Raw genomic sequence first — 12,147 nt, forward strand, 5'->3', positions numbered from 1 at the left:
TCTGGCTTATGTTTGGGAGAATTTGACCATCTCAGCAACACTGTATTACTTTCAAAGCAAACTGGAAGGAAGTTTTACTTGCAAACTCTTAAATAAATTTCCTGTGGGTAGTGTGCCTTGTATTTTCTGGTTTGTCAGTAGATGAAAATTCAAAGTATCACAGAAAGCTCCTGCCATTTCAGCACTGGAAGGCCAGAAACAGCAGCTAGAACAGCAATATAAACAGGTCTCATGTGGGTCAAGCTCTCCACAACACCAGAAACAGGAGAAGCAGAACACTAAAACGTTTCCTTGGACCTTGGTCATAGCCTCAGAATCCCGCTAGGACAACTATTAATGTCAAGAATTTTATATATCTTCCTCCTTCCAACAAAAGCCACGTAGGAAAATCCAAAAAAACAAACAAACAAAAAACAAACAAACAAACAAAAACAACACCAAGAAGATACCTCAGAATCATCAGGAGGCAATTATTCATTATATATAAGTTTTCTTCAGGATCAAAGAGTATAATACAGATAAGATTAGATGAGGTTCTAGCTCTGTCTTGTCACTAATTAGATAAATCAACATGTCTTAACCTCGGTATGATACAAGTGTAAAATGAGGAGGTTGGACCATCTGATTTCTGAAGTTTACTTTAGTTCTAAAATTGTATGTCTTTTTGTTTGTTTGTTTGTTTTGAGACAGGGTCTTGCTCTGTCACCCAGGCTGGAGTGCAATGGTGTGATCTCAGCTCACCGCAGCCTCCACCTCCTAGGCTCAAGCGATCTTGCTACCTTGGCCTCCCAGGTATCTGGGACTACAGGCGTGCACCACCACACCCAGCTAATTTTTGTATTTTTTTAGAGACACGGTTTCGTGACGTTGCCCAGGCTGATCTCAAAGTCCTGAGCTCAAGTCTTTGGCCCTCCTCGGCCTCCCAAAGTGCTGGAATTTGTACAGGTGTGAGCCACTGCACCCAGACTTGTGTGAGTCTTGATAAGATTACTCCGGATAAAAAAATTACATATATGCACAGAACCCATACAGTATATTTGGCATTCAAGTATCTGTAGACCAACTCGCTATTCCTTGGTAATAAAAAGAGAAGTATTTCTCTTTTCCTTTTTTTTTTTTTTTTTTTTTTAAGAGACAGTCTTGTTCTATTGCCCAGGCTGAAGTATAGTGGCACGATCACAGCTCACTGCAGCCTTGAACTCCCAGCCTCAAGTGATCCTCCTACCTGAGACTTCTGAGTAGCTGAGATTACGGGCATGTGCCACCACGGCTGGCTTTTTTTTTTTTTCTTTTTTGAGGCAGAGTCTTGCTCTGTCACCCAGGCTGGAGTGCAGTGGTGTGATCTCAGCTCACTGCAACCTCCACCTCCCAGGTTGAAGCCATTCTCCTGCCTCAGCCTCCAGAGTAGCTGGGATTATAGGCACCTGCCACATGCCTGGCTAATTTTTTTGTATTTTTAGTGGAGCGGGGTTTCGCTATGTTGCCCAGGCTGGTTTCGAACTCCCGAGCTCAGGCAATCTGCCTGCCTCGGACTCCCCAAGTGCTGGGATTACAGGTGTGAGCCACCACACCCGGCCCTCACTAACTTTTAAAAAACTTTTTTTGTAGAGACAGAGTCTCCCTGTGTTGCCCAGGCTGATCTCAAACCCTTGGTCTCAAGTGATCCTCCCATCTTGGCCTCCCAAAGTGCTAGGATTACAAGTGCAAGCCACCATGCCCAGCCTAAGTATTTCTTGTTTAAAAATGTGTGAGTCTATAAAGCTCTGAAATTATCTGTATTAGTCAAAATAAGGAGAGGTGGAGAGTGATGGGGGAGAGGCTCTAACTTATAACTTAATTTACATGTGTTTTACACAAGAATTTTTTTTATTGTGTAAAGTGAAGTAATTTGATATTGCTGAAAAATTTTTACTGTGAATAGCTGTCTTCTTTTTTACTAGCCTGTGCAGGTTGGCAGCCAAATTCCAGACAATTCGTACAATTGAATTGTCTCACCATAAACAGTTCTTTCCCTTCCACTCTCAAAGTGAAACTACTCAAACTATTTTTGTGGTGAAGATATGTCATAGCTTAGCAAAGGGAATACTGGAAGAAGTACTAGAAGACATGAGTTTGAATCCTATCCTTGCCATTACTAGACTTAGGTAAATCATTCAAGCTTTGGCTTTCTCATCTGTTAAACTGCACCAGTACACACATCCCTACCTCCTAACATCATTGTTACTCATTTAGCAACCACCCAATGTCAGGGCCTGGGTTAGTTATTGAAGTAATGAAGATGAAAAAGACTTCTCTGGTGGGCAAAGAAGACAGGCAAATAAGTAGTTCTATATGCCAGTGAATGAGAATAGAGAAGAAATTAAAAGGAGGAATTTTTAAAGACAACTGGGTATGGAATGAGTGGCTGAAGAAAATAAAATGAGTGATGTTAAGGCTACCTGAAATTTTAAATTTCTCCCTCCACCAAATTTCACCTTTCTTTATAGAAGGACACCTCAACAAATACAATAAAAATAAAAGTATCATTTCAGCCTAGAACAGCCATATTACATACTTTCTCCTTTTCTGTGTCAGTTTATTCATACCAATGGTTCTTCAGAAAGACAACCATTAAAATTTTAGTTTCTAGCATTGGCTCCACAGGAAAGATGAAGTGCTACAGATACTGCATTTCTAAGTTCACTTTCTTCCCACTAACTCACCAGCCATTAGGTTAAAACCATTTGGACCAGGACATCAGCAACAAACAAGAAGTTTACATTTCTCTTAAGTGCAATAGAATCAATCTGAATAAGAAAAAAAAAAAAAAGAAAGAATGCTTAGAAATATGCCCTAGACTGGGTACGGTGGCTCATGCCTGTAATCATAACCCTTTGGGAGGCCAAGGCGGGAGAATTGCTTGAGCCCAGGAAGTCGAGACTAGGCAATTTAGAGAGATCCTGTCTCTTTGTTTGAGTCTCACTCTGTCACCCAGGCTAGAGTGCAGTGGCGTGATCTTGGCTCACTGCAACCTCTGCCTCCCAGGTTCAAGCAATTCTCCTGCTTCAGCCTCCCGAGTAGCTGGGATTACAGGTGTCTGCCACCACGCCTGGCTAACTTTCTTTGTATTTTTAGTAGAGACAGGCTTTCACCACGTTGGCCAGGCTGGTCTTGAATTCCTGACCTCAAGTGATTCGCCCGCCTTGGCCTCCCAAAGTGCTGGAATTACAGGCATGAGCCACCATTCCCCGCCGGGAGACACTCTCTCTTAAAATAAAACAAATAAAATAAAAACAAAAAAGACTAGGCAGGGTGGTATGTGCTTGTAGTCCCAGTTATTCGAGAGGCTGAGGTGGGAGGATTGCTTGAGCCTGGAAAGTTAAGGCTGCAGTGAGCTATGCACTCTAGTCTGGATGACAGCACAAGACCCTGTCTCAAAAGAAAAAAAAATATGCCCTAAACATCTCATTTGGAAATATTTTTGCCAATTCTCCTAACATTCACACATGTTAAATTTCCTCCTTTAAAATAAACTGCTCCATTTTCTGTTTGTTCTGCAAGTTTATAAGTAACTTAGCAATGTGGGAGTGAGTAGGTGCCAATGTTGAATCATGAGGACAGGAAGGGGTATAAAGAGTGCTCTATTAATGACTATGATTAATTAAATGAAGCAAAGATGAGCTTCTGGACTTGGGTGAGTGGCCCTAAGTGATATGCCAGAGTCATCATAAGCTAACTGCAGCATGCTGGTTGCTACGGCAGAGTCAGCTGGACTGTGCAAGTGTCCTGAGCAGATGTTCCTATTAGTTTTCATTCAACTACATGTAAGTTTTAGACCTTAGCTGGCAGTAAAGAAGCTGTGATGATCAGTCAGTCACATTAAGTGGGCATGCACAGTGAGTACACAATAGTAAGCACTCTGGGGTGACATAAACCCCCACCTATAAAATAAGTTTGAACTGAATGAACTCTCTAAGATCCTTAGAGTCTGTTAAATATAAGATATGGTTCCTGTCAGGAGACAGGACTATCTTCACTTCAGCAAAAATATTGTTATCTATTTCTGACACAATTAGGTGGGAACAAACTGAGGAAAACTGAAGACCTAAACCTTATTGTAAGAGAGGAACAAGAGGACTAAGTGCTGACAATAGACTTTTCAATCCTATCAACAGGTCAGTTGAAGAACTATCTTCTTTAATAGATATGTGGGCTGTGGCAGCTATACTTCCCTTCATTCAAGATTTTGAGTTGTAGAAAAGAGATAATAAACTTGAAACATCACACAGTGTTTTATTCTGCTCAGCATTCCCTGACCTTTAGGGAACCACCCCCTTTCACTCCCAAACCAAGTGGTCTGATTAGGCTTGACTGCAATCTCCCAACTCCTAAGGATGGGCACCTGACCCAGGCCTGGCCAATCAAATGATATCCTCCCTGAGCACCATGACCGGCTCCAGGATGGACACATGGTCTGAAATAGGCAAGGGACAGACAATGGGATGGCTAACCCAATATATACCCTCAACCCTCTTTTCCTTATCTGACTTTATTATATAGAACAGAAAAGCTAAATACTCACTTTATTAGCCTGTTTTGCAGCTAGGAGGCCACATATGACACAGTTCTGGATGATGACATATGAGCAGGAGTTTGCTAAACAGGCTTCTAGGAAAGCTTTTGCTTTCCCGATTAAGGGAACAGATACTGCTAATGCACCTTCTTTCCTCCATTTTCTTGCTTTGAATATCGATGTGATTTCTGGACAAGCTACAGCTATACGGTAACCAGTTACCATATAGTATGCAGGCAACATTCTAAAGATGGCAGGGCAGAAAATGAAAAAGCTGGTTCCTTGACACAAGTAAGCTACTCTATCAGCTCCAGACTATGGAGGAAACCTCTTGATATGAGGAAAAAGTGTTCTCTTATTTCTTAAACCACTATAATTTTCTACTACTTATAGCCAAACCCATTCCTAATAAAAAGTCTTTCAAAGATTTTTTCTGGAGCTATTTAGGAAGCTCTTTCCAGAAGGATTGTTATGGTAATAGAATGTAGGCCTGGACTGCTGGCTCCATCTTTGCAAACACTTGGGGAAAGCCTGTTTGAAAATGAAGCCAAAACACAGGAAAGCAGAGCAGAGGAGAGTCAGATTCCTGGCATGGAAGATCATCTCACAACCTGAATTCCAATAGGGCCTGAAGTCAGCTGCAGCTCCAGATTTTTCAGTTATGCGCCTTTAAGAGTTCCCTTTTTCCCTTAAGCCAGTTTAAACTAAGTTTCACTGGAAAGAGTCTTGACTAAACATGCCACATAGAAGCATTTATATTAACCAACCAACACAAATACATTAATTTGACACATTAATCTGTGACTTTAAGATGACAGTTAAATAGGTTCTCCCAGTTGACCCTTGAACAACACAGGTTTGAATTGCATGGGTCCACTTATATGTGAATTTTTTTCAGTAGAAATTATAGAGTGTGCCTGCCTCTCCTTCCACCTCCTCCACCACTTTCGCCTCTGCCACTCCTCCTTTCTCTTCCTCCTCAGCCTACTCAGTATGAAGACAATGAGGATGAAGACCTTTATGATGATCCACTTACAAACAAACAGTCAATTCATTTTCTCTTCCTTAGGATTTTTCTTAATAACATTTTATTTTCTCTGGCTTACTTTAAGAATACAGTATATAATACATATAAACATACAAAATGTGTTAATCGACTTATACATGGATTTTCAACTGTAGCCAGGGGGTTAGAGGGGTGGAGTTGGCACCCCAGCCCCTGCATTGCTTAAGGGCCCATTGTATGTTTTTAAAAGTTTCATATTCTATTCATACAAATAGATGTAAACAAATGAATATAAATATGTGAATATATATCCGGAAAGATATTCTCAAGTTAATCCAGATGAGACTGGGATTGGGGGTGGTAGTTGCAGATAACTTGCTGTAAAATTTTTATTTTATTTTGTATGTTCTCACAGATTACCTGCATATATACAAATGAAATTTTAATAAGTCTGCTGTGAATATGTAAGTGCCAGGCAGTGTATACTAGCTAAGAACATAGATTTTGGAGTTAAAGAAACCTAATTTTAAGATCTGGCTTATGACATTAGGCATGTTATTTAACCTCTGTTAATTTTCCATTTCCCATCTGTAAAAAGGAATAGTAATGGTACATTATAGTGTTAGTGTGAGAATTTAATGAGCTAGTATATAAGAAGTGTTCAGTACATAGCAAAGTTCTAATTATTGTTAGAAATTATCAACAAAAATGATAATTTATGTCTAACTTTGAGTAATTACTTAAATGAAAACTACTTGAAAGAAGCTTGGTTTTTCTCAGTCCAAACTCAAAAACTTGTATTGAATTTTTAGAAGTATTCTTCATGAGTTTAAACACCGTCAATCTAATATTCCTATATTAAGTAATTTAAAATAAATGCAGTGAGATAGAACTTGCCCCAGTTAGACCCCCAAATGAAGACCTCCCAATTGGCCTAAGCAGCATCACTGAGGATTACTAGGAATCTTTTCTAAAAGCCAGAGGCTCCTTCTGTGTGCACACATTTTTATTTCATGTAAAGTGTTATATACTTCACTGTATTGTTTGTAAGCTTAAAAGAAATTCACCCCAAATTTTTCTATAGATTTTCGTAAAGATCCTTTATGTTAAGGCATAAAAAAGACTGAATCTTATCAAATGCCTTTTCTGCATCAATTGAGATAAACATGATTTTCCTTGCTTAAGGTGTTATAAAATATTAATAGATTTTTCTGTTATAAAATATTAATAGATTTTCTGCAGGTGAACCACCCTTGCATTACTGGGATAAACCCCACTTGATCATAACGTATAACTTTTTAAAAGTCACAAGCTTTATCTGCTATTTTTGAGTCATAACTTTAATGGTTAATATTTATTAAATGTGTAGTATGTGCCAGGCACTATTCTGTGTATGCATTAGCTCTTACATGCATTAGCTCTTTTCTCACTGTAACAATTTAATGAGGTAAAACCATTTTTTAATCACCATTTTACAGATGAATGAACTGATATACACAGAGGTTAAATAATCTGCCTAAGTCACAAAGGGAGGTACTAGTAAAGCCAGGATACATACGCAATCTGTCTGAAAACTGTATTGTACAACTCCCAGTTCACCATTCAAAACATGTGCAACATGGTGAAACTGAAATTGACACTACACTTTTTTTTTGAGACGGAGTCTCGCTCTGTAGCCCAGGCTGGAGTGCAGTGGCGTGATCTCGGCTCAATGCAAGCTCTGCCTCCTGGGTTCACGCCATTCTCCTGCCTCAGGCTCCCGAGTGGCTGGGACTACAGGCGCCTGCCACCACGCCTGGCTAATTTTTTTTTTTTTTTGAGTTTTTTTAGTAGAGATGGGGTTTCACCATGTTAGCCAGGATGATCTCGATCTCCTGACCTCGTGATCCGCCTGCCTCCACCTCCCAAAGTGCTGGGATTACAGGCGTGAGCCACCGTGCCCAGCTGACACTACACTCTTAATTACTACAGTCCAGAGGTTATAAATTGAGTACATACCTGTGCAGAGCACTAAGCTAAACCCTATACATTTTGCAGAAAAGTCATGATGTACAAAAACATAAGCTATATTGTATATTCCAAAGACCAAATTAATCTTAAAAAAAAAAAAATCCAGGTGGCTACATCCCAAATATATTTGTGTGTAGGTGTCTTCCAACCTCAGCTGTAAATAGCTATAACATGAATGGCGATACCTTCAAGCAGCTGCTAATAGGCCAACAAGAGGCACATAGGATATGCATCATGTGGTTGGTGAGTGGGCAGGGAGTGGGAAGTGAAAAGGTAGAATCTGATTGGTGGCTTAAGTAAAGAGCTTCAAGAACCTGCTGACATCTCTTGAGAGCAGCGATGATAAAGATCAACTAGCAAACATCAAAAACTGAATTTCCACACTGGAGGAAAAGTGGAAGCAGGCAATATGCTAGGTTTATTTACATTCAATTATATATTGTTGGTATAACTTTATACACATCTAGCTGGATTAGTGCTAACAGACCATGAACATCTGCCTAAGGAGACCATTTCGAGCAGTGGATAAAAGCCGTTTAAAGCCTTTAAAGTCTCTGCAAAGTGCATCTAGCCTTTAAGCAGAAATGGCCCCCTAACTAGTTTTCACTCCACCAGTCTTCTCTTCAAAATCAAAATATGCCGACACCAAGACTGGAAAGGGCTGCCCCTAACTTTTACCACAGTGCTCCCTTAAGGTCATCACTAAACTCAGTGACAAACAAAGGGATTACTGTTAAGAGGCCAATTAATAGCAAAATAAATAAGAAATGATTTGTTTGGACATCTCAACCTATTTAGTTAAATAACAGTGGAACTTTGGATTTTCCTTCCCTCTTCTTTTGCTTTACAAAATAATATATTTACCCTTTTTTATTTCATGGAAAGTCTTAGGTTTTTACAACTAACAGATTTTTAAAATTTTCACAGAAAAAGTACTCAATTGCCAGGAATGCTCAGAGCAGTGCACAGTGACTTTTGGTGCAGTAGGTTACATTTTCCAGCCGTTCTATCTAGACAGCAGACAGGAAACTCCTCAGGAAACCTTGTTCTTCAGGCTGCTGTTTAGCAACTCTTTGACACAGATGATTAATTAACTAGCAACCATTAACAACAGTTAAAACTCCTCTAGAGACAGAAGGGTAGCATAAGGGTGTCTGATCTTCTTCACTTTTCATTATTGTTTACCTTGAACCAGGCAAGATTTACTAATTAATGAAGTCAGTGAAAAAGGACAATTATTTTGCTACTTCTAAGGACACATTTACCAAGAGGCATTAGTAAATTAGTTTTATGTTCCTGATGCTGGCCAATAAATGGAACATAATAGATCTTGTTAGTTCCTTCTATAATATAGAACTTTCCTCTAGGTTAAGACTTACTGTGCTCTTCTAAGGGTGTTAGGGCCTCATATTATTTTACAGTTCTAAACCAAATGCAACAGAAAGATGTAACCATCAGGGGGCTATTTAACATACAAGCATACATCTCTATTTACTAGCCTGGGCTGGTTTTAGAAGAGAACACACTTTACCTCATTGCCCTTTATGCCTGTGACAACAAAAGCTCTGGAGTCACACTAGAATTACAAAGAGAGAACGCAAAGGGAAGGTGAGGCCTTCCCTTTGCAAATGTCTGGCTGACAGTTTGAGAGCAGGAGTGTCAAATTCTCTGTCATTTGGTACCATCAATCAGATAATCTAAATGTCCAACTCAAAAGCAACCAAAACTCAGGAAAATTTGTTGCTGGGTCATCCTGTTCAAGTCTTATCTGTTCTGTTTTAATTTGTTGCTCCTAGGAAAAGTATTCCCCTTATTCACTCTTCACATCATTAAGCTGTTCCGTCCAAAGGAGATTAGGAAGTGCTTGTAAAAACTGCTGCTAAATCAACAGGTGGAGATAGAAAACCATCTTGTCTTTCTCAGCAGTGACTTGACTAGATGCAAGTAATACTGATGAGTGCAAATCTGGCAATCTATCTTCATACTTCTTTTCTAACAACATTCACATCTGATTCTGTGTTAGTGGCAAGAGTGCGATAGCAACAGCTTCACATTCCTGGCTGGAAGAAGAAATATGAGGTATTTTGGCTCAGTATTTGGAAAGGACATCTTGATATACATGTAGTACGTTATGGCATTGAGGTCAAAGCTCCATCTCCAGTAATTTTTCCTATAGACACCAATAAATCAGGAGACACAAAGCCAAGGGTCATTTATTAGCAAAGGAGCTACAAAAACACGCACTTTCTTCTACGGCATTAGGAATGAGATTTTATTTTGTTTGACAAATATTGAACATTTTCTTACTTAGGACCTTGATGTTAAAAAAAAAAAAAATCCTACAGATAATACATTTGCTTAAAAATCCTTAATAGATTATTCTATTGGAAGGGAAATCTTGCCCAAACAGATGGTTACCAGAACAAGATTCCCCCCTCCTCTCACCTGTTTATGAGGACCCCTGAGTATATGTGCCTTAGCGCCTTCACAAGCTGTCCTCATTGCTTCCAGTGATGGTGTGCCCAACAGATCCGTGATCAAATCCAACTACAAGGAAATAAAATACAGATAGATAGCAATCTCATGGAAATAACTTTTCATTACTCTTAAATCACAGCCTTAGAGATGTGGACCAAATCTGGGGGAAAAAACCTTAAGACAAGCTCTAGATTAACTGACAGGAGTCCCTACTTTCACTTTCTGGCCTATTAAAAAAGATTTCTAGGAATTTATAAGAAACAAATTCCTCATGTAAAGGAATTTAAATAAATTCCTGTTAATTTATTATTCCTATTTATTATTTAAAAGTTCCTATCTATCCTATTCCTATTTATCCTATTTCTATTTATCCTATTCCTATTTATCCTATTATTTAGTTCCTATTTATCCTATTATTTAGAAGTTCCTACTTATTTATTTAAAAGTTCCTATTTATATGATAGAAATATAGAAAATATGTTTTGATAAGCTTGACACTCTAAGGCTAGAGCAATTTGGGAGTCTGCATCTGTCTGTCCTGTTTTCTTGATACCATAGCATCTAAGATCTTTGCAGAGTTGAACTCCTCTTCTGTTGATGGCTAATGACTATTCTTTCCAAACAGTTAATGAATGGATTCTGACACTTCAAATGGATTCAGCTCACCAAGGAGCTAATCCACAAATCAGACACCTGTGATTTAATAAATACTGAAAATATTCACACCTGAAATGAAAGCTAAGCTCTCCACGCTTGGGCCAGTACACATCCTTTACATTCTAGTCATGCTAGAAATCTCTTACACTGGCAGAAAACTGTGACACTTGGAAAAATATGACACCGCATAAGACCACATTTAACTAGCTGGACACAATAAAAGAGACCAATAAAATAGTCTTCTTGCAAACAAGTCTTTGGGTAGCAAACTATCTTACCAATTTTCTGTAGTGTCACAATTGTTCTAACTTCATAACCTAATTAGCAATAACATTTCATTTGGATCCCTCCAGGATGGGAAATTCTTACCTACAGAACACTTCTTTTCCTGGTTCTGGGCTTGCCGAATATAAGGAACTATTTTCTGCACTTATCTAAACCATGGGGTAGCTATCAGCATCACCACCCTACAGGTTAATGGAGATACTTGAGAAGCTTGCTTTCCACAGAAGTAAAGATCTCTATACAAAGCTTTTTGGGAAAAGTGTGTAGGTGATACTTTTGGATCTCTAACAACCACACTAAAGGCTGAAGGAAACGACTAGCTTATAAAAACAAATTGAAACATTCAGAAAGTTGTCCAAAATGGGTCAGATCTATAGATGAGAAACACTTTTATGATGTCTGCTAGTACTAGGGTAATTAAATCTCAAAGATACAGAGAAAATACAACAGGAAATAATGACTTCCATTAGAAGTTAGAGCCTTTTCCTATTTTAGATCTTCATTTCTCACCCCAACACACACCAACAATTAGACAGACATGAATTCTCCTGCAGTGGCTATGTCAGACTGCCAAACTGAAGATCTATGTATCTCTCTAGCAAAGGAGATATCTGAACTCCAGTCCAGTTGCTTCACACTTTCCCTCACATATTTTTTGCAGCAGCAATTCAAGATTCTTGTTCCATATATAGGATTTGAATACTTCATTATTATTTTTTACTTAAGCTTTTCTGTATGCAAGGTAGTAGTCACATTCATTTTATGACAGCTTATGTCCAGATATGATAGTCTTATAGGTTAAGTCTGTTAAACTTTACTTTCTAAAGAAATTGAAAAGTGAATATTGTCAAAAGTACCCAACATTAGATTACGTATTATATGTACATAATTTTTTTTACACCAGAATCAATTTTTAAGACGTAAACTTTAAAAAAGACAGTTCAAATGTATAGCATAGGAAAATTTAAATGTTGATAAAAGCAGATATAGTTTCTAACGTATTAGGTAAAAATTCTTTGTAGAAAAAGCATAAAAGAAATAATTCTGTCTGGTCAAGTGCATTAATTATTTACAAAGACATAGTAGTCAGTGTGATCTTTTAAAATGTCATCAATCAAATCTTAATATTCCTTTGGTCAAAACCTTCATTTAAGTTTTC

The 12,147-nt window shown here is 38.4% G+C and overlaps 1 protein-coding gene across 3 annotated transcripts in view; it reads right to left on the reverse strand.

Annotated features, from left to right (window-relative positions):
* NLK (nemo like kinase) overlaps window positions 1–12,147 on the reverse strand; it is a 156,433-nt gene that overhangs the window by 13,640 nt on the left and 130,646 nt on the right. For all 3 annotated transcript variants that reach the window (XR_009215130.1, XM_032163239.2, XM_032163238.2), the window contains exon 7: window positions 10,014–10,115. Coding sequence is in view for 2 of the 3 variants with exons in the window: in XM_032163239.2 (XP_032019130.1) it covers window positions 10,014–10,115 (102 nt within the window). In the remaining variant the exon portion in view is untranslated. The remainder of the gene's footprint in view (window positions 1–10,013; window positions 10,116–12,147) is intronic.

This window comes from Hylobates moloch, unplaced genomic scaffold, assembly GCF_009828535.3.
Source record: "Hylobates moloch isolate HMO894 unplaced genomic scaffold, HMol_V3 SCAFFOLD_10, whole genome shotgun sequence".
NCBI classification, from domain to species: domain Eukaryota; kingdom Metazoa; phylum Chordata; class Mammalia; order Primates; family Hylobatidae; genus Hylobates; species Hylobates moloch.